The following is a 26,606-nucleotide window of genomic DNA, read 5'->3' as shown; positions in this document are numbered from 1 at the left end:
ACAGGAGCAGGAGTTAGGCACTTAATTTACTTGAAGGTCCACAAGATTTCTGTCTGCATCTGCAGGCAGGTGCTCTAGACATCCTTGTCAACTGTCCCAAGTACTCCTTTGACAGTGCACTGGTAGTTTGAGTCTGCATGTGAGGAACCTGAAAAGCATCTGTCTTCTGGAAGATGAATTTATCCTAAGGTAAGGTGGCACCTCACACAAACAAGCAGCTTTGTTCTGCTACAATTAACGAAAGGAAACTGCAGCCTGGATTTTTACAACTAGATATTGAAAACACTTACATGCCTCTTAGCAACAACCTACCACAGCTCCTTTAGAACCTCTGGGACAGGACACCTTCAAATGCTACATTTGACAGTGTCTCCCTCAGCTGACACTGTTTTCAGGTAGTTATCTTAACTATTACCACATTGGACAGAAAAACCCCTCTGGCATTTGTAGGGTTTTTCCTTTCAAGCACACTGCATGCAGCAGCCTACCAGAAACAGATCTTTTTGTATTCAGCAGCAGGAAAAAAATCCTTTTAGTAAAAGCTCTCAGCACACAGTAATGCTCATCCTTCTCTAGCTACATTACTTGAAGCATTATGAACTACAAGATTACTCAAATACTGCAAAATTGTCAGCTACCTGCTCAGGAACAATCTCCTAAACCATGCTGCAAAAATCAGACCTCAGCCACATGCTTATTCTTCCTGCCTCTCTGTATTCTTCTGTCTCCTGCTTTGTGCTCTACTTTGCAGACAAAATAAGAAACAAATTACCAAATCAAAAGATCAGTGCAAAAACATCACAGTCAACTAATCTCTGTTTAACTCCTGCTTTGCAAGCTGGACTTGCCAGAGTTGCAAGAAAGCCTACTGCTAAAGTACAGAGGTCCTGTCCAAACAACTTCTCTATGCTGTCTTTTCAGGAAGGCTCAGTGAACACCATAGCTTGGAATCAGGGACATGACTGAATGTCAGGTTTAGCTGCATGAAATGCATCTCTCTCTGATGAGTGTCACTTAACAGTGGCAATGAAGTTGGTGAGGGGCTTGGAAACAGGCCCTATGAGGAGAGACTGAGGGAGCTGGGGTTGCTTAGCCTGAAGAAGAGGAGACTCAGGGGTGACCTTACTGCTTTCTACAACTACTTTAAGGGAGGTTGTAGACAAGCAGAGGTTGGTCTCTTCTCCCAGGCAACCAGCACCAGAACAAGAGGACACAGTCTCAGGCTGTGCCAGGGGAGGTTTAGGCTGGAGGTTAGGAGGAAGTTTTACACAGAGAGAGCAATTGCCCACTGGAATGGGCTGCCCAAGGAGGTGGTGGAGTCACCATCACTGGAGGTGTTCAGAAGGAGACTTGATAGGGTGCTTGGTTGCATGGTTTAGTTGATTAGGTGGTGTTGGATGATAGGTTGGACACGATCTTGAAGGTCTCTTCCAACCTGGTTTATTCTGTTCACTTCCTTGCCTATCACCTGAAGATGCATTTCCTTTTCCTTGCTCAGATCATAAGGAAACACAGTGACAACACACTGACATCTAACTATGAATTAGTTTAAAACAAAAAACACCAGAGCCTGTTTTGGTGGCCGAAGAGGTTTTCAAGAAGCCCTTAACACAGTAGCTAGCAAAGTCAGAACTGTAGATTTACCTAGTACATTAAAATTGCTTTAAAAGGGTATCATAGAACAGCTTAGCTTGGAAGGGATCTTAGAGATCATCTACTCTAACCTCCCAGCCATGAGCAGGGACGCCTCTCAACTAGACTCAGCTGCTCAAGGCCACATTCAACCTGGCACTGAATGCCCTCAGGGAGGGGATATCTACAACCTCCCTGGACAACCTGGAGTCCCACCACCTGCATACTGAAAAATTTCTTCTTAATGCCTAGTCTAAACCTCCTCTCCCTCAGCTTAAAACCATTCCCCATTGGCTTATTGCTAGACACCCTTATGTGAAGTCCCTCTCCAGCCGCCTTGTAGAATCCCTTCAGGTACTGCAAGGCAGCTAAGGTTCCCCTAGAGTCTTATCTTTGCTAGGCTGAAGAACATCAGCCTCCTCAGCCTGTCCTCATAGTAGAGGTATGAAATCAAATTTCCTGCTTTCTTTGGAATGTTTCTCTATCTACTTTGTACCTTTTTCAAAGAACAGACCAAGCAGCCAAAATATACAGTGTGTGTACGTGTTCATGCTGAGCCCAGAGCATACAGAGCCCATACCCACACTGCCTGATGTTGAAAAATGAAGACCAATGAGAAGACTAAGGGTAGTCTAACAGGAGAACCAAATCTGAAGAGAAGTGTGAATATGAAACAGAGATGACTACAATTCTCAGGGTCTTGCTGATCCTGCTAACACACCCAGTTGGATTCATTGGCACTGGCAGGATCAAATCCCACAGGGCTGCCTGGCATGATACAAAGGCAATACAAACAGATGGAACATGTAATTGCTACACTGGAACTTTAGTCCAACCAGATGGCTCAGCAAAGAAATTGCTTTCATGAAAAGCCCAGGTATTCCAGATATAGCTCATTCTATTATAGGAGCCTCAAATCCAGTATGAAAAACTGTGCAGGGCCCCAAGAATAGAGCTGCACTGATTTTGCAAGGGCTTACACCAAAGGTTTCTCACATAGCTCCAAGAGCAGAGCTTTTTAATCTTACATATCCATCAATTTCTTGTGCACAGGCATAAGAGAACCACTTTCCTATTAATATACATAAATGGGTAACAGGGAGTAGAGAAATGAAGCAGAAGCTGCCAAGAGCAGCACTCTGCGTGGGAGGGAGCTCACTGGTGCTCTGATAGCAGACTTCCTGAACACTGGATGTATGGCATTCAGAGCCTGCAACGTGTAGGCAGCTCTGAAAAGTGACATTTCTAAGCTTCACAAAAACATATATACACAATTGGATTGGAAATGCTGAAAACACCACACTGCTTCCCCAAACAACAACAAAAATCTTCATTTATGTTAACAGAACTAATCCAAACTGCTCAGGAGGAGGAATATCTTCTCCTTAGGGTAGAAGCCAATATCCCTAAGGACCTCTGCTGATCTCCCTCAAGATTGTAAGATCTGAATTCATGCCAGCACATGCTGGCAAGCCTAAGGAGAATAAATGATCTCGATGGCACTGCTGCTCCAAGGCTAAGTTTCATTTAAAAACTATCACAAAAGCTAAATAAAGCTGGGCACTGAAAATAACGGCACACCCTGGACAGAAAGCAGACCCGGACTCTGGAACGCAAGCAAAAATGAACAATCTTCCCCCAGATGAGAGCTCAAATCACACTGCAAAGAAAATACTCCATACTGTCATTTTCTGAGCAAGCAGAAAATATTTGTAGAACAGATTGATCATTACATGCTGTAATGAGGGTTTTTTTAATCATTTTTTTTTTCCCTCCAATGATATACCCTCGAGTGGAGGAAAGTGGACTGCTGCTGCCCTCTACTGCTGCTCCACAGACAACAGTTTTGATGCATTTAACCAGCTACTGAGGTTAAACACTGAGACTGAGGGGCTAAATTACCTCAAACCTGCAGTATTTTCAGTGTTCTTGAGGCACAACAATGCATTCTGCAAATGCTTTCATACAAACTTTTCGATACAAGAAACGTTCACTCCATTTCAGAAGTGATTTGTATCTGCTGCTGCTTATGCAATGATGTGTGCTAAAGACTTTCTAAAGGAAGCAGAGCATATTCCCAAAGCTCCAAGGTACATTGTAACATCTGTCTGGATATCATGATGACTTTTTTTTCACACCATGTTTTACACGCAACATTTATTCCTATGCTAAAGGGAGTGAAAGAGGTTAGTGACATTAGTCTGGGGTTCCTCATCTTGTTGGCAAACAAAGCCTTCTGGAAAAGACCACCTGGAGTGTTTCTCTGTTCACCCACACAAGAAGCAGAAGGGATTTACTTAGGCAAAGAGAGACTGCAGTGTGGCTAAGCGGCGTGAGGAAAGATTTGGGAACAAAAGGGCCAAGACCCAGCCCCATCCCTGGACACATTCAAGATCAGACTTGATGTGGTCCTGGGCACCCTGACCTTGTTGGAGATGCCCCTGCTCACTGCAGGAGAGTTAGACAACATGACCTTTGCGGCCCCTTCCACCCCGATGCAATCTGTGAAACTGCTGCATTTCTGCTCAGCTACACATTTGATATAGTAAGAGCCCACCAAGACTATGGATTCTGCCTGATAATGTCCCAGCAGTGACTTGGCTGAAGATGCTCAAATTACTACACTGTAAGTCACCGACAAATCAAACCGTGGGTTTTCCTTCAGTTTGTGGTAGCTGGGGAAAAAACAAACCCTGGTGGTACTTGGCCGTGCCAGGAGGTGGCAGTAAGGCTAAAGTGACAGCGTAACAGTCCCCACGTTTGTCTGAGACGGTGCTAGCTTTTCTGCAACATGCACTAACAAAGCTACTCACGTTAATGCCAAAGTCTGGCGATGTTGAACTCCAGATAGCACCAATACTTGCAGCAGCCAGCATTGCTTCCACTGCATGAATACTGTTTGGTAAGTAACCTATGGCAGAATTTAAATGGTTAGAGAGAAAGAAACTAACATGTATCAAATCTTACAGTAAGTATGGTGTATATAGTAGCCAGCTTGAGGGAAAAAAAAAAGATCCTAGACTGAAGCATCCTTTAAAGTCTTCCACACAATCACTACATCCTCCTCCTCTGAAATCAATAAGGAATTAAAAATATTTCCCTTTATTAAAATAGTTTTATATCTACAAATGTTTCTGCGTAATTAATGAGACTTCCAGGATAAAAGGGCAGTAGGCTGAAAAGAGCAGCTGGGAGAGAGAGCAAGTTTGTGGATTGAACAGGGTACAGAGAAACTAAGAATACAGCAGCATACAGGGGAAGGCTGCCATCAGAAGAAATAAGCATCTGGAAGGGAAGATTGTGTAAAGACTCAGTTCAAAAGCAAAGATTCAGTTTTAAAGCTAAGCATTGCCTGGCAGACACTGTTAAAGTCAAACACAAACAGGCAAAACCAGTGTCTCAGCTGATAAGGGAATAGTACAGCAGGACAAGCCCTGCAATATTTCCCCACAAATGCAGCTCTTCAGGTTTATCTCATTAGCTTGCAGCAAGATTTCAAGATTTAAATTCAATTTATCAAGGCACACAGAAAAAAAGATTTATGCCAAGAATGTTCTATTTTCTGTGGGCTCAGTTTCAACAGTTCTCTAGGAAGTGCTGGGTAGTTGAGATTGACTTTCTACTGATGAGAAAGCAACCCATAAATGAAAACATACAACTGAAACGCACAAATCACACTGGGGTAGATGATAAAAATCTGGACTTTCAGATCAGCCCTCTTAAGCAACTAAAAAGATGTCTAAGTACATTTTAAAAGGCACACGAAAGGCCTAACTGCAGTACTTGGATACCTACCTAGAATTCAGTGTCTGAAAGCAAATTTACGTGGCAATAAAAATGCTTTCCAAGGGAATTATCAAAAGTGGAGGGCACTGACAGATCTTGGACTGCAGTGCAAGTTGCAGGTGCTCCAGAAGTAGACAGCAAAAAATCCCCACCAGTCCTAGGCACTTTTCAGGACAGGAACTAAGATCACAGATCTCACTAGCAATTTCTGTCATGTTAACCATATCAAACAGAAGGTTACTGAGCTTCATGTTTGCCAGTTTGCCTACACAGCTTGATCAAACCTATCCTCTATTTCATAAACAGACTTTAAAATTAAGCCTTGAAATGGAGATTTTTCTTCACAGTCGAAAAATGAGCTAGGTCAGTTTCTTACACCAGCTTGACCACTTCAGTTAATCTGTAAGATGCTGTGCTTTCAGGAGTAGCAACTTGGAAAACAGCATTATGAATAAAGCCCACAGTTTGTGGTGTTTTGTTTAGCAAAGGTCTAAGTACAGAAAGTGCAGTAAAACCTCACAACCCATAAAGGCAGTTTTTATTTTGCTATATTTCCCTTGGGGTCAATATTTATGATAGCAGGTACAGTATCCCAAACTTTCAGTGATTTTTCTTTGAAGAGGCATCTTTCTCCTTGAACAAGAATTTGAAACAGACGAATCAGAACAGACTAAAATGTAACTTTGTGTGATGAAAGCAAGATTTTTAAACTGATGACAAAGATTTCCGGTGAGCATTTCTCAGTTGGGATTATCAGGGGATCAGAGTACAGTGAAAACTGAAAGAGATCTCTCCATGCTGATTGCCTTGCCACGGCTTACATGCCCCAGCCCCACTACAAGCAAGTTCTTTTCACCACTCCTATGAGATCTCAGGGTAAGAGCATAAATATTATATTCTAAGTCTTATCATTGTGAGCCAGACAATTAAATCATTACTTTCATTTGTCAGTTGGCTTTGGGGTGGTTGGTGGTTGAGTTTTAGTAGTTTCAGTTTTGGCTGATACCAGCCAAGGATGTCCGAAGGTATGAGACACATAAGGCAACTTACATTTCTGTATCCTTACCCAACCACTGCAGGCAGCCAGTCTGCTCACTCTCTGGGACTTATTTTATTTGTCCCAATCCCCAACACCAGATATTATGAATAAAAATGCAGTGCTGCTGTCGACAGAGATCCTCCAAACACAAAGAACTAATGTTTTTTCTCTCAACAGCTCCTAGCTCTAAGTGACACAAACTACTTCTCCTGTCAAGTCTTTCAGATTAAAGCTGGATTCTCAGAAAAAAAGAAAAAACAATTGTTTCTCCCTTTCTCATATCAGAGATTCTACAAATCCATTGCAGCAACTGGCGTGTAGGTAAAGTTCCTTGCACTTGACTGTGTTCAAAATACCAACTGATGCCTTGGCATTCAGTTAAGCTGACACAGATTGCAAGTGCCTAAAACTTGATAAAAAGGAATGTTGCTAACAAAGGATGAGAATTCCAGTGTTTGTAGCTGGACTCATATTGGAGGTCACAGAACAGGGACCTAGGTACAGCAGCTCTGCACTGCAGAAGAACAATGGTACAGCTAATTTAATCATTCATCACATTAGATCACACTTTATCTAGAGTCTCCACGTTCCTTGATACAATAGTTCAGCAAAGGATCAAAGCTACCATTTGTCAACGTGGGTGAAGCCTACAGAAGATACTTCAGTCTCTGTATCTTAACTTACTCCTTTCTTGAAGCTGGAAAGATAGGTGGAAACTGCCTTTTGTTTCTAGAAAAAGTATCTTCACACCTTCTGTAGGTGAACTAAAAAGCAATTGAATGAAGGGCTCAAAATACAGATGCCAGAAACACTAAGAAGCCAGTGCATGGCACACCAAGGGTCCTAGCAACACTCTTCCTACCTTATATATATATATAAAATCTCCCTAAGGAGTCAAAACCAAAAGCTTTACTTTGACATAAACCAAATCTAAGCAGGACAAGTGATATCTTCAAAACATTATGGTTGGTTTGTTTTTTTAAAGAAGCCCTTCCAGCCTGATCTCTCAGGACATAGAAATTTCTGTCAGTTGCTATTTACTTAGTCTAGCAAATGCTGAGATTAAATTTAGTTTGTTCATTTACACCATTGTGTTTGTCTGCTCCTCTGGTAAAACAATATAGTCCAAAAGTTTCTGGTATAATCATGCTGGAAACTATGTCAAAAGCCTCATTTCTCAGACTGCAGAGAACACATTCCTTGCAAGCACCTAAGGCCTTCATAAAGCAGGGGGGAAGAAGTGTATTTGGGGGCATCCAAAGATTCAGAGGCATCTGAATGGAAAAGTAAAACTAAAACACTACCCCAAACTTGATGCTGCACCAAAGATTTAGTCTGAGCCTTGAAAGAATGTATCAGGAGGAAGGAAAGTAGAGAGATGCAACTGATGGGTCTTCTCAACAACTTGTACCATTGATCTATACCAGGCCTCAAACAGAACAGACAATTCAGAGACCAGATTTCCATTTTCTCTTTGATGTTAACTGGGCATTTCATGCTCCTGTAGGACTTAAAAGTGTCATCCTACCTAACATTACTGTGGCCTGAGACTATGAGTAACAGGCTAATCTTCTTACAAAGCTAGCTTTAAAACCCACGTAAGCAACTAGGGCTAATACAGTTACTATAGATAAAATACCAGCTTTAAACAATGTAATTCATTGAGGTTTTGTTGAGCATTTTGTGTGTGAACACATGGGGAAGATTAGTTTAACTGCTGACTTGTAGTAGAACAAAGCTGGCTACAGGGATATAATAAAAGCAACCTATCCAGAGATGAGACCCATGGATACTCCCAATGACTGCTGCAGTAATTGTTATTTGCCAAAGAGATGGCCAGTGAGAGACCAGGAGCACTTCCTACATGGAGCTGTGCAGCTTGCATTAGGCATTGTACTTCTCTTCCAATGGTTCAGAGCATCACTGACAACACTGCATGCTGTTAGAAGAGAGCTGTTTTGCCACACACCTGCATCAGTTATGTTTACTAGTAAGCCCTATCTCCTTAAGTGACAGGAAGAGAAGACTAGGATGAAACCAAGACGAAAAAGTGCTGACACTGCTGCTTGTCCACCCACATTCACCCACCTCCAACTTTAACAATTACTGTTGTGACGAAACCATAAATTGTACTGAACAAACTAGGGGACATACTGAGTCTAATGTGAAGTTAGAGCAGTCTTGTCCTACATGCAGTAGAGCACAGAGATGAAATTCCCAAGAGAAAATGTTAATGGTTTTATGTGTAGTTCTGACAGCTCAGCACTAGGTGACTGTAAGGGAAAGTGGCAACAAAGGACACCAGAACCTGGCAGGCTGACTAAGTGTTAGGCAACTGTAATAAAATTAATATCTCCATTCTATTTAAAAGCTGATTTTGCAGAAGCAGTAAAAAACATGCCCTGCGTTGCTGCTATAAACCACATGAAGAACCACCCTTCCTTCTGCCATCTGCTGTAAATTTTAGAACAAATTAGGTCCCATTAGATTTTGGCAAGCTTTGGAGAACCTGATCTTCAATACTACAAGTGGGTGCACACTCAAATTTTCCCATCCAACAGTTCACAGCTCTCCCTCATTGCAATTTGGGATTTGGAGAAAAGCCCACAGCCTCAACCTCTGACTGTAGTGTTATGGTTTAGCTCTTCCTAGGACTGCAAATATCCCCTGGTACAGGAAGGAATGTATGAAATACATATTTTAAATTGGTTCTCAACTTATATGTGTGGATGTATAAAATTAGATGAATTGCTGTTAAAAACTCCACTGGATTTCTGACACAGGGAAGCTCTCCCTAGATACAGGCTGCTGCCCAAGGTAAAGCAATCTGTCACACAGGAGTCTAGAACTGGGGGCACCAGGGGAAGGGGGAACAGCACAACAGCTCAATTGATGGGAGTTGATATGGGTTCATCTGACTGAAGATTACAAGGAAAAGAGTCTCTCACCAGCCAGGGTAAGAGAGCAGAGTGGGGAAAAAGTAGAATGTGAGAAATTGCCCAGAATAAAATGTAATAGGTGATAAACAGATGATTTAAAAAGCTCTACCAAAGCCTAAAAGGGATTTTAAGGAAAGAGGTTGCCTAAATACATTAATCCTTTCTGCTAGCAAAAGTAAAGGGCTTTGTAAGGACTCCAAGCTCAGCACAAGGCTGCTCCCACCAATAAGCCACAACTACAACTGCTTGTAAAGATGTGCTTATGCTATTGAAATGCTCAAGGAGTCCAGCACAGATACTTCTGCCCAGCAGCTGGGCAGAAAGGGCTGTGTGGATGTGCCAGACAGGAAACTTTTGCTCAGGAAATGCACAAAAAGGCCAAGGGAACAAAACCAAAAAAAGAAGAGGGGGGGGGGGGGGGAAAAGGTGCAGTTTACCCAAACAATGAAACTCCAGAGATTTAGGGAGCTGGGATACAGATAGTATTTTTCTTTGTGCTTCCAATGCATATTTTCCTTTTCACTTTTTTGTTTGTTTGTTTCAGGATTTGTATTTTTCTTTAAATAAGAGTAACATCAAATAGCCTCCTCCTGAAATCCCTGAAAATCCTTCCAGGGTTTCCATGGAAGAGAATATGTGTGTTGACTCCCAAAAACAAGGCACAGTTATAATCCTGCCCCTTCTGTGGAAGGAAGCCCTGACACTGAGGATGAAATACTAACAGCAATTTGGAATTGCTATCTTCCATAAGCACCAAAAAAAAAATCTGGTATAAATAAAACCAAGCAGTATCTAAAGCACACTCTTTTGTTCACTCTAAATTATCAACTGTAAGTCTTGAATTTCAACAAGAGGTGAGCCAGCTGCCAAAACAAAGTCAAGAGTCAGCCACACTCTGGTTGTGCTAAGCAAAATACAGTTAAAGGGAACTGTTACTAAAATATTAATAGCATTTTTAGCTTAATTATTTTCCCCACTGACTACAGCTGCATTCCAATAGCACTTTGTCTCCAGCTAAAGAGCACATTTCCCCTGCACAGTACACTAAGAACTGCTCATGAGACGAGCACAAGATGACAGCATTACATGCTGCCTTTCCCCAAACAGTTATTTCTAACTGGGTTTGATTAGAAGTGTTCTAGGGGTGATAATCAGCTTGTAAAACCAGGACTGTTTTGTGTTCCAAAGTGTGAATTAGGGTCTCATGTATATAAAATTCTTTATTCAGCATTAGTGTTCCTAGTAAATGTGATTGCACCCAGTCATACTTAAACTGTCACCCTAGTGAGCAGTATTTTCTTCCCAGGTATTAAAACTCTCTAATTTAGCATCAGATATTAATATGTAATGTCTAAGCAGCAGACTTTAACCTGAGAATTGGAACAAAGATAGCAGGTTTCTACTCCCAGGAACACACCAAAGATACAGCTGTTGCCATAAACAAGTCCACAGCTACTGTCCTCCCCACATTGTAGCCTCTTCAGTTATAAAAACATACCCAGGCATTATTCTTCTGCATTGTCCATGATGTTCCTACACAGCATTTCATCATATTATGGGATCTGAAACTGGTGCAGAGCATCCTTTTTGACACTTACACAAGAGATTTAACCCTTCAGTTCAGCATAATCAGCAATACATAAAGAACTGATACGAGTTATTTTATTCTTGAGACAATAAATAACAGTGGATTAAATCCCCACATGCAGTCTGCAGAACAGAGCATGTGAATTTTTGTACACAGTAGGGGGAGAAATTTCACTGCAAAGAGTGTGTATTGAGTGTGCTTCACAATGACAAGCAGCATTTAGAGAAAGCATTAGAAGGATTCAACAAAAACCTGACTGGGACTTTGATTGGTTTCCTAAGGTCCAAGTTTCCAGCTAAACGCAGAACCGTGAATTGTTTTGCCAATGTCCTTGCAGCAAACACAAACCCCACTTTTCCCACTTGGTGTACACAAAGGACAGATTGCAAGAAACAACATTTAAGTTCTAAATATTCAAGGTTTTGTAAAGTGTAAGCTTTTCTATTCGTTAGTTTGGTTCCAGGCTGCTGCTCCTTAACAAGACCCTGGAGGTGTTTAAACCCAGGCTGGATGAGGCTCTGGCCAGCCTGATCTAGTGTGGCATGTCCCTGCCCATGGCAGGGGGGTTGGAACTAGATGATCCTTGTGGTCCCTTCCAACCCTGACTGATACTATGATACTAAGTCAGATAGGAACATGACAATGTTAAGTTTGAAAATGGAAGTAATATTAGAGCATCTTAAGTTAGTCTTCATTCAAACAAACTTTCCCAACTTCACTGGGTGGCTCACACACAAGGACTTAGCTCTAATTCTATGTAAAAAACAAGCCACCATCTGTGATAATGAAATGTTCAGTTAACCAGTTCTAGAGAATACTCACACCACATTCATGAAGCATGAGCTCTCCAGTATATTACACACTTGTGGGTTTAACAATAATGCCTATCCTTATGTTTTTGAAAACAGGGGTTTGAGTTCTGGTTTGTAACATCCAGAAAACAAACCAAATGGTTTCATCATAAGAAGTTGCATCATAAGAATTGACACATACTTAGAATAATGACCAAGTATTGCTCAAAGAACATATCATTCCAGTAGTAAGATGGACAGGCACATCAGCAGAACTACCAGGTAGGAGTGAAGGAGCCTCAGGGATATTGCAGCTCTGACTTGCATGACACTGACAGAACTACAGAGCATGTTGCAGAGCACGTGAAGCACAGAGGCAAAGCTGCTCAGCTGGAAGATCAAACCTAGCCACTTAGAAATAAATGGACTGAGGCCAGCTTGAGTAACTCCTTTCTATGCCTGGACTGTATACTGTAAGAGCTGTTTACAAGACAAAAAAGTGTTTATATAGAAAAATCCACATGACAGTCTTATGACAGGAAATAACTCCAGAAAATTCTGGGAATCACTGAAAAAAAATCACAGGTTTCTAACTACTGCTCTCTGCATTGGTAAGACTTGAATGGGTACTGCTCAACAGCTGTTCACTACCCCACCATTCTGGAAGATACTCCTTGCACAAGCATTGGTGGCAGAAGGTAGTGCAAGTGCACTCCCTCAAGAACAGCAGCTCAGTGCAGTGTTACCTGGGGCCACAGGCTGGGTAGTTGCCAGCTAGCATGAGAACCACCAACCTGGGACTGTAATTTCCAAGACTCTCTCTGTGGTGATCTGCCAGACCTATGGAGTCAAGGCTCAGCTAGATACAAAGACTCCATCACTTCTGCTTCCACAGAGGGCTCATGAAGCAGACAGTGAAGCTATGAATGAGGTATTTTCCTTCTCCCTCCAGTGCTAGAGAACTTGCAGGCTAATCCCACCTTCCTTCCCTCTGGAAGTGTATTTCATGCAAACATAAACATAGCAGCATAAAAGCCTTTTCTTCAGAATGTTTCTGTCAAATGGCATTCCATAATCATGCCTCTATAACCCTGACTACTCCCTTGCATATTTCAAGAAAACTTCACCTCCTGTCCTTTAAAAAAGTTACTTACCCACAACTCTGTCTCCTACTTTCACTCCCATCTTCCTCATGGCTGCAGCATACAAAGCTACAGCTTGTCTCAGTTCTTCAAAGGTAACTTTCAGGATTTCTTCTTTGCCTTCCTCTGAGAAAAAAAGAGATTGAAACCACCAGTCAGAGACCATGCATTGCAACAGTGTCTAGTACAAACAACTAATTATGGAAGGAAAAACACCAAACAAACAATACAAGACAGTTACAGGAGAAAAGTTTCCACTGATAATTATAATTTGTCAAGGTCCTCTTATGCCAGACTAAGCTTTTCTTTAATGGAAATCAAGTATTAATAGCATTCATTCAGTGGGCACAAAGACATTTAAGACTGGAACCTACATCTACAAAAACACAAACTGTTGACTGGAGAAAGGTGTGTTCTGTAAGAGCATTCATGATAAATAGTAACCTTGGTGAGTGCAAGCTTTCCAACTTAAAAGAATAACCTCATTTTCCCTTGTTGCTCAGTTTTCTAATCAGGTCTAGGAAGCAGCATCAAGGTGCCAACTGTAGCCTTTACTATAACAAGTCACTGTTGACTAGAAAGTCATGCACATACAGCTCTTAAGGCCTGACATTCAATGTGCTTTTTAAACATCTGCATTTGCCAGCATACCACAAAGCAAACAAACTAAACTGGGCTCCATTCACCTCTGAAGTGATTTTCATTTTCATACTGAATGTCAGATATTACATAAGCTGTTAATAAATCACTGGTGCAACAAGATGAGCAAACCTCAATGTTATGAAAGGCAACGTTTGTCATCTTAAAAGTCCCTTCCTGTACTTTATCAGCAGGACTCCAGCAAACCATTTGGCCTGTCCTGTTCCCAGGATCCAGCACTTATGGAAACACATACACCAAGGATATCACAACAAAAATCTACTGCATGCCCTGGTACTACAGCAGGTCCTTGAAGAACAGCCACCAGTCTCATTTCTGTCAGCAGGGAACAGTATTTTTACTCTTTTGCCTCAGACTTCCATCCCAGTAAATTTGGACTTACATGGAGCAAGAGAGCAGGCAGGGGTAGGAAAAAAGTCACTGCAGAGACTGCCAACAGACTCTGTCCCCATAGAACAACAGGAAACAGAACTCTGATCTTGCTCCACGATTAAACCCCCAGGAGAAGGGAGGCACAAATGAGAGACTCATAGTGGGAGCCAGTGACAAGTGAAATTGTTTAGTAAAGTCACATTCACATTCCTGTGCCCTGTTACAGCCACTCACTCCCACAGAATCACCCCTAGTGAATACACAAGCCTGACACATGTTCCCAAAACCCCACTCTGACCTAGCAGTGAGGGGTTAACAAAAAATACTCTGACTTAAGAGATCTTAAGAAGATTAAGTACAACAGAAGGTCAGAAAGAAATGCAGGTGGAGATCTGTTCACTGCAGAGCAGTGTTCGCTCCAGTACGGATGCAGTAGTCGAGCGGAAGACAATTTGGGTCCTTTTGGTACCACCACCTGTGATTGCATGGCACAAAGTAGTGAGTGTCCAACATACCCCACGACTTACTAACAAGCAGCAAGACCTACAGGGACAATGTCATCATATTATCAACTTACTGAATTATTTCCTCTGACAAAATTTCTCCAATAATTTAAACTGAAAGTCTTTAGCTTGACTCCAGGCTGCATGTTTAGCTTTTAACATTAACAAATCAATCATGTCAATTCTACATGCCATTTAGAGTTGGCTTACTAATCAGTGCTTGGCTTTCAGCTGTTGTACAATATGTACTTAGCTGCATAGATTTATTTTTTTCCCCCCTCCATTAAATAATACCTAAGAAGCTTTTCTAATAGCCTCAACATTTGAAAGCAATGAGTTCACCACTTTGAAGCCAGATTTCTGTTACAAGCCTCATTTCCATCAGACTTCATTAGATCAATTCTTACAAGAAATGGGTTACAGTTTCCTGCCTCCCTCCTCCCCCATTTCTCTCTGAAGTGGTAGTTGATGAATGATCTGAGAGGTTTCTTCCAATACATCTAAGCAATAAAACACAACTGGTAAGTACTTCTTTAGAATTAAGATTACAGAAGATGATTCTGTGGTCTCACTTTTTAAAGAGCTATCAGAACAGCAATACATGTAATTCAAAAAAACAGAGCTCCATGTGCCAGAAATCAGAAACAAAGACTTTTCACACAATCAATCCATAGCTCTGCATAATTTTCTCTGCTAATGAATTGTAAGACTGCATTGTTTATTGTTAAGGTATTAGGAAGCATCACCCCTTGCTCAATCTTATGATAAGGATTAGGTCCTGCAAAAGGGGAGCTCAGAACACAGCTCCCTAAGGAAACACTCACATACCTGCACAGAAGCTAATCCCATCTAACAGAGATTAGAATCATTTTTTTTTTTAAGTTAAAGTCAGCAGACATAGGCAAGGGACTCTGTACTAACATTGCCATCCTCATTATGAGTATATAACCAGATTTTACTAGCACTGTAACCATAAATTAAGACTGATATTTAGTGTTCCAGGAAAGTGAAATTCCAAGTCTCCCATACACCTAACTGTACTTCCCCTCTGTACTGTCAAAGCAGAGTTCATTCCTACCTACACCCCAGGTAGCCCTTAGTTTTCCCATGTCTTTTGCCTTACGAATAGGGTAGGAAGAACAACAATGAGCAACAGTGCCAAAGATACCTCCTGAAAGCAAGCATGAGAAGTATTTGACAAATGTGAAGTAACAGCTCAAATGTTGAGTGATGTCAAACACAGCATGATCTCCACTAACTTAATGCAAGTTAAGCATTTAGTTTGTCAAGACCTTTCCAGATCTGTATTCCCAGAGCATGTTTTGCAGCACTGTATCACAGAGTTACTGGCTTCGTTTTCCTCTTCTCCTCACCCAAGTCAGTTTATTTCAAGCTTTCATAAAAGGCAGAGCTGATTTACGAGACCTAGCCCTCTGAACTATAAATACAAACCATTAATTCTTTCTTACTTGCTGCATACAGTGCAATCTTGTCATTGTCCTTGTGCTTCAGAAGGTTTTCTGCATAGTTCAGACGGCTTCCTTTAAACCATTCCGGGACATCTGCAATGCTTTTGGAAGTATCAACCACCTGTAAAAAGAAAAAGATAAATACATTTCCTGGAAAACTGTAATGTACTTTCTTTTCCAGTCTTGTACAGACAACTAATTAATTCCAAGCTCTTTATATGCTCCATTAAGCAAGAATCATCTCTCCTAGCTTACAGATGGCAAGCAGACACTAGATCTGGTAATTGCAGGCCTGGAAAAAAAATTATTTGTCAACTGTCACAAGCAAAAACATTAAAACAAAACAAGAAAGTTCCATGCTGAGGGTTTTACCTTTGGACCAACCTTAAACACACAAGTGAAGCAAACCACAATGACTACATCCAGACCACAAGATACACAAACCACAACTCCCACTGAGGTTTTGCCTCAAGAGGGACTGAGCTACACCATGTTGCAGCTCCCTACCAGGAATACGCTCCAGCCACCCTCTTATACAAACCCAAGCAAAGAAAGGTGTGAGCACCCATTGTTCTCCAGCATGAGCCACAACAGAGAATACCAGGAACCTAGACAGTGGTAATTCAGATTAACCCTAGACTAAATAAGTGAGCTCTACAGGCAAATGTAACAAGAAAAGTGCAAACTCTTTATTCCAGTTCTCAGTTGTTTTCAGCTGCAGAAAACATTTAAATATTCATAGGTTCATTCACAGCTCACAAGTACTGCTACTAAGCTCCACAAATAAATACTGCATTACAAACTCAGCATTCACACTCCACCATCCTCAATTTGCTGCTTTCTCAAAAGTGAGGCCTATAAACACTTAATAAACCCATATTTTAAGCAATTCCCCATTTAGGGCTAAGACATGCAAAGAACTGGAAAATGCAATGGAAGGAAAACACAAAAATATGTTCAGCTGAAAGGACTTCCCTTCCCTCCCCACCCCCATCCTGAAATAACTAAGCTTCAAAATATTAAGTTACCCCTTAATAAGTCACAGTTAAGACTATACCTTTAATAACAGTACTATGTAAAGAGCCTCTTAGCATTAGCCACAAAGATAGGTAAATGCCTTCCAAAATGCCCCACTCTTCCAATTGAAACTTTATTTATAGCTCTGTTTTTGAAAGCTTCAGTCTACACCCTCAGGTTCTCTCATGGATTTCGCATGCAATACAGAAAGAGCATTTTTTTGGACCAAGCAAAAGGCTATTCTGAAAGCTAGCTAGGCCTCAAAATGCTTCCCATTCCAGAAAGCCTAATATTTCTGTCCTTTGAGATGTGCAGCGTGTGTATGACTGCAGGCAATCCTAAAATCCACTTTAAAAGAAGTTAAAGTTCATGTGGAAGTGCTCTGTTGTATTACCTTCTTTCAAAGGAATTTTAAAATGGGAACTCCTGATTTGCTCACAACAATTAGCTAGAACTGAGTTACAACATTAAGTTGTCATCTCAGGCTGCAGAAATTTCTTTTTTATACTAAGATATACTGCTGCACCCTTAAAACTGACTCATTACCAACTTCCTTCACCTGAAAGGAAGTGAGCAGAACGTTCTCAACATTTTCCAGGACAACAATCTAATATAACTCATTTTTCCTAAAGTGGAACACTGCTTCAAAGCATAAGATGCTGGAGTCATACTTGGTGATTCCATTATTTTCTACTCAGGTAACACCTATGATTCCTGGTCAAGCCTAATCTCTCTGGGAGTGCTACTTTATTATACAGACAACTTCATCTAGCTCTTAGGCAGAAGTTCTCAGCAAGAAACAAATTCAAGGTCAAGTGGAAGATCCTAGTTGTAGCAAGTCTCTAAAAATACAGAGCTTGGCAACACACCTTTCACTTCATACAGTCCCAACAAATGCTCAGCAAGTCTGCAGGAAAGAAGTGCAGTCTGCAGTACTGACTAAGGGTTCACTCCCACTCAGCAGTACACTAAGGCATGCGTGGCCAGCGTGTGGTTAGGTGAACACCCCAAGCATCAACTGTACTCCCATGACACCAGCTCTGCAGTTGCTCTTCACAGCAGCTAATCAGTGACTACCTTCCCAAGGCTCAGCAGCTACAAAGAAGAACCACATTAACAATCTCCTCTGCCCACACCTACCACATTTCCCCATGCACTACCATGCTCCAGAGACTCTGCTTGCTCAAAGCAGAGACCTTGGAGAGTGGATCTTATCAATAGCATGAGGCAGAAAATCATTGCCCTACTGTGATACATGTGATATTCTGCATGACCTGATGAGCAGAATAGCATGCCCCAAGAAAACCTGGAGTAGATACTACCAGAATGCTCAAAGCAGCCAGCTCCTCTGCAGGAACAACAGCTGTCAGGTGCTTCTTGTAGTAGAAAAAGGAACTAATTTTAGGCTCTTCATTCAAGATCACCAGCTACTTGTAACTTGACATGATGTCAATGCTGCCACATCAGTAGATTTTTGTGCAGTGCAAGTATCTTCATTCTTTTCAGAAGTGACATGAATATCAACTGCTACAGAGTGACACAAGCATGTCTACATCAAATACTTAAAGCCTTTACTAAAGTTGGAATAAAACACTGGCTGCCTGCCTTACACATGAAGTTTTATGCTTTCTTAGGACAACCTGGGAAAGTAGAAACTGTTTCACCAGCTGGGAACAGAGAATTAAACTCTAGTTCACAAGGAAATTTTCCTCGAAGCATAATGCTTACTTCCAACAAGCAGCAGGGATCAAAATGAGACACTTTCAAATCAAACTTTTCATGTCTTCAGCTACCACAGAACAGCTCAGTTACTGCAGCCAGCCTTTCCTCCTGACATTCAACAGAGAAGGACCAATAGTAAAGATCAAAGCAAGTCAGCTCTGAGGCTCAAAGCTGAGTCACACCTTGAAGCTGACACTATGCTGACACTGAAGGAAAGTCAGAGGCAAACAGCAGTATCTATAAAGAGCAGATCAAGGTATCTTCTGCAGCACTTGCCTACCAACTGACTCCACCTCTCCTATTTTAAAAATCCCACACCAAGACCCTTGCAGAATGGGTGCACAGGAACCTAGAAGCTCACAAGTAGTCTAATTAAAGCCCTCCTAGACATGCCCATCTTCTTGCTTCTCAGGAAACACACATTTTTAGGCCACCATTGCATGCTTCAGTCCCCCTTCCAGCCATTGGTGATGTCTGGAGAGGCAGACTTCCAGGAGTACCAGCCCTGCAAGACAAAAGAATAAGTAGTGTTACTGTCCAGCTTGCTCCAGGGTGCACAAAAGCTCCTCTGAACTGCTTGCTCAGGGCAATTTGTATCCATGTGAAAATTTAGAAAAATAGCCTTACTAACAGCACAGAGTATCTAGAGAAAACAGCAAGCACCCAAATACAACCTGCATGGATTTTGAACTACCAGCTACAGAAAAAGAAATGCAATTAAGAGTTTACAATCTTCAAAAAGCAGGAGAGTTCTTACATACTTTCTGAATTCACTCTTCTAAAGGGTGGGTCACATTAAGACACCTGAGCATGCAGTTTCATGGCAGGAGGAAGTGCCTTATCTATATCATGCAGTGGAAACATTTGTAGCTTGAGAAAAAGGTCAAAGAAACTTACCAATTCCCGTTGCAGAACTGCCAGTACTCGGAGTGTTCTTGAAATAGATGGTCTCCAGGGATTAACAAAGAAGTCCAGTCATCTCTAAGTCTCAGGAAGATTCCTCTACCTCAAGCTTTTCAAGTAATTAGTCCATCTTCCTCAGATGGAACTCCACAGGGTGATGTTGATGTCCCACAACTGTAGAAGGCCTCCAGCTCCGTCCTCCATTTGCAAGAGGAAGTCAACTTGATCTCAAAGCACCTGTGGCACAGTCTAGTACTCTGCCTCTGACTGCTCAGCCATCATCATTACCTCAGAGATATTTCAAACCTACATCTGACTGCAGAGGCTTCCATAACCAGTTCTACAAAACTGGAGTGAAACAGGTGTGCTTAATCAGGTAAAGGTGACTCAGGAACTATAAACATGAACTTGACTTCATGCCAGTACTTACAGACTCTCTATATTCTATCAGCATAACCCTAAAGCAGAAGGCAGCATATGAGATCAAACAACCAGAAGGACACTACAGTAGAACTGTTCAGGACAACAAAGCGTGAGTATTTCACTGTCCTAAAGTGTATTTGCAACAGAACACCACCATCCATCACACCAGGAAATTCAGGACAAAACACACTTGACAGATTCTTCATATCACTTGCAAGGGCTCCAGGAACAGGTCAAAGGATTGACAGTAAAACTGGTTTATTTCCCCCTTGTGATTGTTAAAGACAAACACACACTTACCTCATCATACAGGTGAGAGCAGACAATGTTACTGTACTTCCAGAATTCTGCCCAGAAGTCTGAGAAGGATTCCACCGACCATTGGTACAAGTCATTGTAGTTGGCTAGAAGTAATAGAGACCAGTTAGCATTATGCAGAGAACTGCAGCAGCAAGGCAACCCACAAACAGGGATATCCCAGATAAAGAAAATTTGTGGCTAAAGGAGCCAGCAAGATAAAACTGATTACATAGAGCAGACCATTTCTGCTCAGGGCAAGTGACTGTAGCATCAACAAATAGTCTGCCTGAACATCTGAACAGATGGCATCATTTCACCTGACTCTTACAAGCCATTTGCCACCACAGACAAGGCCCTTTTCTAGTAGCTCTGTGCAACACCTCCCCCCGCCCCCAATTCAGTGAAACTGAAGGCTACACACTTGCTGACACTTTCACTCCCTATCACACCATCAACATACTGTTTTCATAGAGTAAGAGATAAGTCAGTCTCCCTCACAAGGGACAGCTACTGTACAGTTCTACTTCAGGACTAGCACAGACCCCCTGAGATTACCTAACCTATTACCTAACTGTAAAATCAACAGCACTGTTAAAGGAAGCATGCATTTTTCCTCAGTAAATATGGGGTCTGGCAAATTACAGCTTAACCTCTTCACACTAAGCCAGCATAAAGTGAAGCAACATGTTTACTAGCTGGATATTAAAATCATGACCTGGCATCAAAACATGCAAGTGAGCAGTTTAAGTCCTACCCAACTGAGACACAAAGTAACTTGAGGAATGCATATCAAAAAGCCCAATTGAGAATGAATAACTGAAGCCAATTATTCAGCAGCAGCTTAAGTAACATTCCCTAGTCATGTCCATGCTGTGTGAAAGCTGCACCAGCAACCAAACTGAAGACAAGTATATGCCTTAAGTCACAGTAGCAACAGTTTCCTGCTCTGCCAACTGTGTTTCCTATTTGATGCTTTCAGCTAAACCACTCATTTTCTCCAGTTAGTTTTGGTTTATCACCCTGTTATCCAACTGACTGCTTCATAAGTCATCTTTGCACCCTCTTCCTAAAAGGAGCACACCTTCCAGCTGTATAAACTGAAAGCATTCAAAGCAGTCTGTAAACTGTTACTCACACTTTATCACTACAGTTATTTCCCCACCCAGTCTGTCCCTTCCACAGCTTACACCACTCAATCTTTTCCATCGATGCAACATCATTCCCTAGGGACTACTGACACAGTAGAAGCAAAGGCAAAGACTCTTCTCTATAACTCAGCTTTTCTCTGTGTGCCTCCTACATACCTGTTTTCACTCTCCTTCAAAGTTATTCTGCACTAATCTGTACACTGCATATCCCACGGTGTGGGGATAAGACTTTACCAAAGGGAAGTTCAAACATCCATCTCCTCCTTCAAAAACACAATTGTATCACAGTGCTCCAGATCATTTGATATACCCAAGAAGCTGTAAGTCAGCACTAATTCACTTTCTTACAATACAAACAGTTGGTTCTGTCTTATCTGTACAGTTCATCTGCAAATAAGCTTTAGCCTGCAAGCCCTTCAGGGTGCAGGCCTGTTATTCAGCAATGAAACATTACATCTGGTTACTACACTTTCAGGGTTGGGCCTCTAGAGCCAGGTTACTTAAAGCATTATATTGCACTTAGCTCTCCTCAGTCAGTCCACATCTTATTATTAAAGAATCCATTCTTAGCTGTTGAATAGCACACAGGCCAATGGACATCAGTTCAAATTTAATGGAAGTCGATAAAGGTTTCTATATTTGCACAGAAGTCCACTTTTGTATGGAAACAGCCACTTCAAAAGGGGTGAAAAGAGTTCCAGTTATTACAGCCATAAGCAGGGGCATATGAAACTGCATTCAGTCTTGATCATGAGTACCAATGACATAACGTTCCTGCTGAGGAGTTGGCTAAAATCCTGTAGTAACTTGCTTCCTATGCAGGAGTTAGATCTGGCTGGCCAAAGCAGTTAAGTTCCAGTCAAAGTGCTTGTTTCCCAGACTTGAACAGCTAGAAGCAGTAGATACATTGCGACTGCTCAAGAATGTTGCCACCTATACCACTGGCACATTTCCACTGAACTGACAAACTTGTCAGGACACTCGCCAGAACTACTCCTTCCCGCCCCCCGTGAGACAAATGGTTACAGGAAAGTTACACAAGCAACTTGATCCCCAAATACTTAGGAAGAACAGACCGCACAGTCAGAACTGTAGGGTTCAACACCCACATGCACTGAAGTCCATCTGATTCACCATGTAAGCAAGCCCACACAGCCAGCACTACTGACTTACTGACGAGATCACCTACAGACATCAGAAAAACACTCTGGGTTGAAAGACACCTCGGGGGGGCCAACACCATAGTCAGAGTCAGGTTAAATCAAAGCTGACAGGTTGCCAAGTCAATGGGCTGCAGACCTATTCACAACCATGTAAGTATCTTAGTGAGTACAAAGCAGAGCTTGATATTCAAGACCTCAAGCAGATGCACAGCAGAAACACCCTCATTTCCACCACCAAACCAACTAAGGCATCATCTTTGACTTCCCAGCATACTTAAATACTACAAAAAGCATACCCTTCATAAATACAGATGAGCATAGCCTTAACTCAAGCCTCACACACAGGTTGTCAAAGCACTATACTAGGGCGTTCCTTAGCCTTACAGCCACGATGGCAATGATCCCTCCTTCCCACGTTTCCTTAAGACACTAAGTCACTTCAGTACTGCTGCTCATCCCAGAAAGCCCTGCACAGAGGCCTTCAGCTGTGCACCTGAGCAGCCAGGAGCACACCGCTGGTACCAGAGCCGAGGCTGCCCGGGCTGACATCCAGCAGCAGCAGTAACCGATAAGGCTGTTTGCATTTCCCATCAGTATGTACCTTCACACAAAGCGAGATGCTGCACCCGAGACCTCTGTAGGAGGCACAAGCAGAGCATCCATCTCGCAGCCTAGACTACTTTGTCTCCTCCTGCCCCTGGGAGAGGGGAGCTGTTCGAGCGCCCCAGAGGCACCTTGGTCCCTCTCTAGCGGTAAAGCCACTCCCAGTCATGCGGACTCTCGGGGATGCAGAGACCCCCCAACCCCCACAGCCAGAGCACGACCCCGAGGGCCTCCCCTCCCGCCCGGCGCTCACCCAGGCGCAGCCCGCAGCTGTTGGCAACGGCGGTGCGGAACCGGTCCATGTGGGTGTTGCGCTTCGTGTCGGGCTCCCACATCACCTGCGACTCCATGATCTCGGGCTCCCGGGACATGGCGGCGGCAGCAAACGAGCGAACCGAGTAACTGTCCGTCCCGCAGAGCACCGACAACGACCCCAGCACCCCCCAGCCTTGACTGCAGGGCCCCTCCTCTGAGCGCACGCTTTAAGCACCGCCGGTCCCTACCGGGACGCCTCACTCCGTAACCTTCCGCCGGAGAGAAAAAAGTGCGGGGCGTTGCGCCCCGGCCCCGCCCGCCGAGGCGTTTCAGCTGATCCCTGCCGCCCCTCTAGTGGTCCTCGTCTGGAGAGCGCGGGGTCACACCCCACACACCTCCGGCCCACTCGGGAGAATGGTGGAAGGAACGATCGATGCGGAATGGTGCGTAGCTGGCGTCCAGCCACGGTGGGGCTGCGGCGAGGCCCCTCGGGGCTCAGTCTGCCTGGCAGGCTCTCACCTCAGGCGGCTGCGGCCTCCCCGGCCCCTCCCGCCAAGGAGAGACCGCGGCCTGTCCCCTGCGGATACCGGGGAGCGGCGATCTCTTCCCGGCTTTAAACGGATCGCTGCAAAATCACCACCGCTTTATCATTTTATCCGGGAGCGGTCTGGAGAAGCCTTCGCTGAGAAATGTCTTTGACCCAATAATGAGGCAAGAAGCGCATTTCCCCACGGCCTCGCTATCCTGCTTTTGTAACAGTCACTGCCTGTCTCTTGCACCTTGGAATAAAATCGATTGCTTCTCTTTCTAAATGTAAGGTCTTCATCTTACCGGCAGTCACCATATGGAAATAGCTGATCTTAGCCAAGAAGTGGTGGTAATGAAGTGTTTAATGATGACCCACCTGTGTACCAGCTGTGTACATATACATGCTGCTTATGTAACTTACTGTCAAGGTCGTCATTTCCCTTCCAATTCGTACAAGTCCCCCAAAAATACAAATTTGATGGCAAATTGTACAGGTATATGGTGTAAAATATAATAGGAAAATACCTGGAGTCAGTAGTATACTTAATATAAACTGCATTTAGATTTTCATGCTACTGGAATACTACCTTATTAAATTTACAGGCTGTGGCACCATGATTTGAACAATCTCCAGTTTTTACTTCTCTCAAGAAAAGCCTTACCTGTAGTGTAATTTTAAACAACTCTTCCCCAGAGCCCAGAGGACCTGGAGAGGTCATGGGTGAATCAGGACACATTATCTGTTTTTTTCTTTCTCTGCCTCCCTTGCTTTGGCACCGGTGCTCAGAGAGGTCAGTGGAGGTGTGAAATCCACGGTCAAAGCCCAGAGATAAGGGAGGAACACAGGATGCATGTTCAGTGCCTGGGCCCAGGGCATTCTGCCTGTTCAGCTGGGTCTGGGAGCCAGAGCCTGTGGCAGAGGAAACAAACTGCCCAGAAATACATTTCTCTGCAAGCCTGCAGACAAAATGACTTTTGGGGGTTTTTTTTGCCTTTCGGGTTGTGGTGACATTTATTACAGTAACAGCGTTATCCAGTGTGGATATATTGGGACACAGTACTGCCGCGCACCTCCCAGGGTCAGATTTCATGAGGACATTACCTCCCATACCACACTACAAGCCCTCTACCAGGGATCTCCAGAGCAGCCCCAGCCCCTCGCAGCGATTTACCCCGCGATGTTTTACTCTCTGTCCCGTTACGGGTTACGAAGGTGAGATTTGGCGCAGGTTTACTGCAGTTCCTCAAGAATTACACCTGACGCAGACACCTGGCGAACCTGTCATGATGCGCTCTCCGCGAGTACTGCCGGCAAACCTGCAATTTCCCATTTTTACCTTACTCCCCTTTATTTTGGCCCCACTGCGACACCGCCCTCGCTTTGCCCCACGCGTACCCCGAGGGAGCCACGGCCCCAGGTCTCGCCACCGCCCCTCAGGCGGCGTGGGACCGGGCGGCCCCACGCTGCGGACTGATCCCGCGTGGAGCACGGCGGCCGCGACACCGGCGCGCCTGATTGGCTGCCGCGCGCCTGGCTCCACATCAGCCCAGAGCCCGCTCTCCTCACGGCAGAGCTGACGGTGGAAGAGCTGACACCAGGGAGGGCCAATTGATGCAGAGGTTTCTCGAACGCTCTTGTCTATCGACCAATGAGCGGCCGGACCTGAAGGAGGTGTGCCCAGTCAGAGGAGAGCTCTCATGCTGCTCAGCGGGAGGGGTGAGGTCTTGCCGTGATTCCCCTCAGCGCTGGGGCGAGGGCCCCGCGGTATCTCTTCGATGCCGAAATTACCCGAGCTAAGATTTTAAAAAGCAGCAGCAGAGCAGCAGCCTTCCTCCAGCCAAAGCAAATCGAGCATCTAAAGTAAAATGCGCAGCCAAATCACCTGCGGAGGGACCCCAAAATTCTCTCACTGATCTGAAAAAGGTGTCATTTAAAATGAACTGACCCATTTACTGTGGGAGGAGGAGGGTGTGCGCTGGGAATTTGGTTATAAAACTTGGGCTTTTAGGAAAGCCTGACAGACCTTCTCGTTTAGCAACAGCAGTTTCACTGTTGCATCCTTAGAGTGGGTTATGCCTTCATATTCCTTACCCTCCTTCCCCTGCTTCCAGTTTTGCCTTATCCAAACTTGGTTTTCCTTCTTTCTAACATGACTGGACAAAATGGGAAGAAAAGGAAGGGAAATGGCTATTAAAAGGATTACAGTGACTACTAAAAATAGCTTGGAGATTAGATTAGACTAGCTGGAGCAAAATAGCCTGAACAAGATTAGCTGGAATTGACCATTTTCAAATCTTTTTAAGCTGTGCTTTATACCTAGTAATTGTAATGATAGATTCCAAAATAAATCATGTTTTCTGCTTTGGATTAGGTTAGAAAGCCTTCAAAAGATGCTTCAGAGCAAACTAACAATAATGATGATGACGATGGCACTACGTCGTTTGTGGTCTATGAGGTAACGGCAGTCAGTCTGTGAAACCGAGTGATGAAATCCATGGATCTATGAGATGTTTCGTAACACCACCTCATGGTAATCTGTGCAGTGTGCTGAGGCCTGACCATGTGTGGTGGTTTAACTCACCCACACTATCACACCATGATCCAACATTGATCCAACATCTA

The 26,606-nt window shown here is 43.3% G+C and overlaps 1 protein-coding gene across 1 annotated transcript in view; it reads right to left on the bottom strand.

Moving 5' to 3' along the window:
• AACS (acetoacetyl-CoA synthetase) overlaps nt 1-23,606 on the bottom strand; it is a 42,174-nt gene extending 18,568 nt beyond the window's left edge. The window contains exons 1-5 of the mRNA XM_009909547.2: nt 23,454-23,606; nt 20,287-20,390; nt 15,922-16,042; nt 12,930-13,043; nt 4,446-4,543 (exon numbers count right to left, since the gene is read on the bottom strand). Coding sequence (XP_009907849.2) covers nt 4,446-4,543; nt 12,930-13,043; nt 15,922-16,042; nt 20,287-20,390; nt 23,454-23,571 — 555 coding nt within the window. The 5' untranslated portion in view covers nt 23,572-23,606. The remainder of the gene's footprint in view (nt 1-4,445; nt 4,544-12,929; nt 13,044-15,921; nt 16,043-20,286; nt 20,391-23,453) is intronic.
• Between the last annotated feature and the right edge of the window lie 3,000 nt (nt 23,607-26,606).

This window comes from Dryobates pubescens, chromosome 25, assembly GCF_014839835.1.
Source record: "Dryobates pubescens isolate bDryPub1 chromosome 25, bDryPub1.pri, whole genome shotgun sequence".
Taxonomy (NCBI): Eukaryota; Metazoa; Chordata; class Aves; order Piciformes; family Picidae; genus Dryobates; species Dryobates pubescens.
The sequence above is the reverse complement of the archived record's forward strand: the minus strand, read 5'-3'. Positions and strand labels throughout refer to the sequence as shown.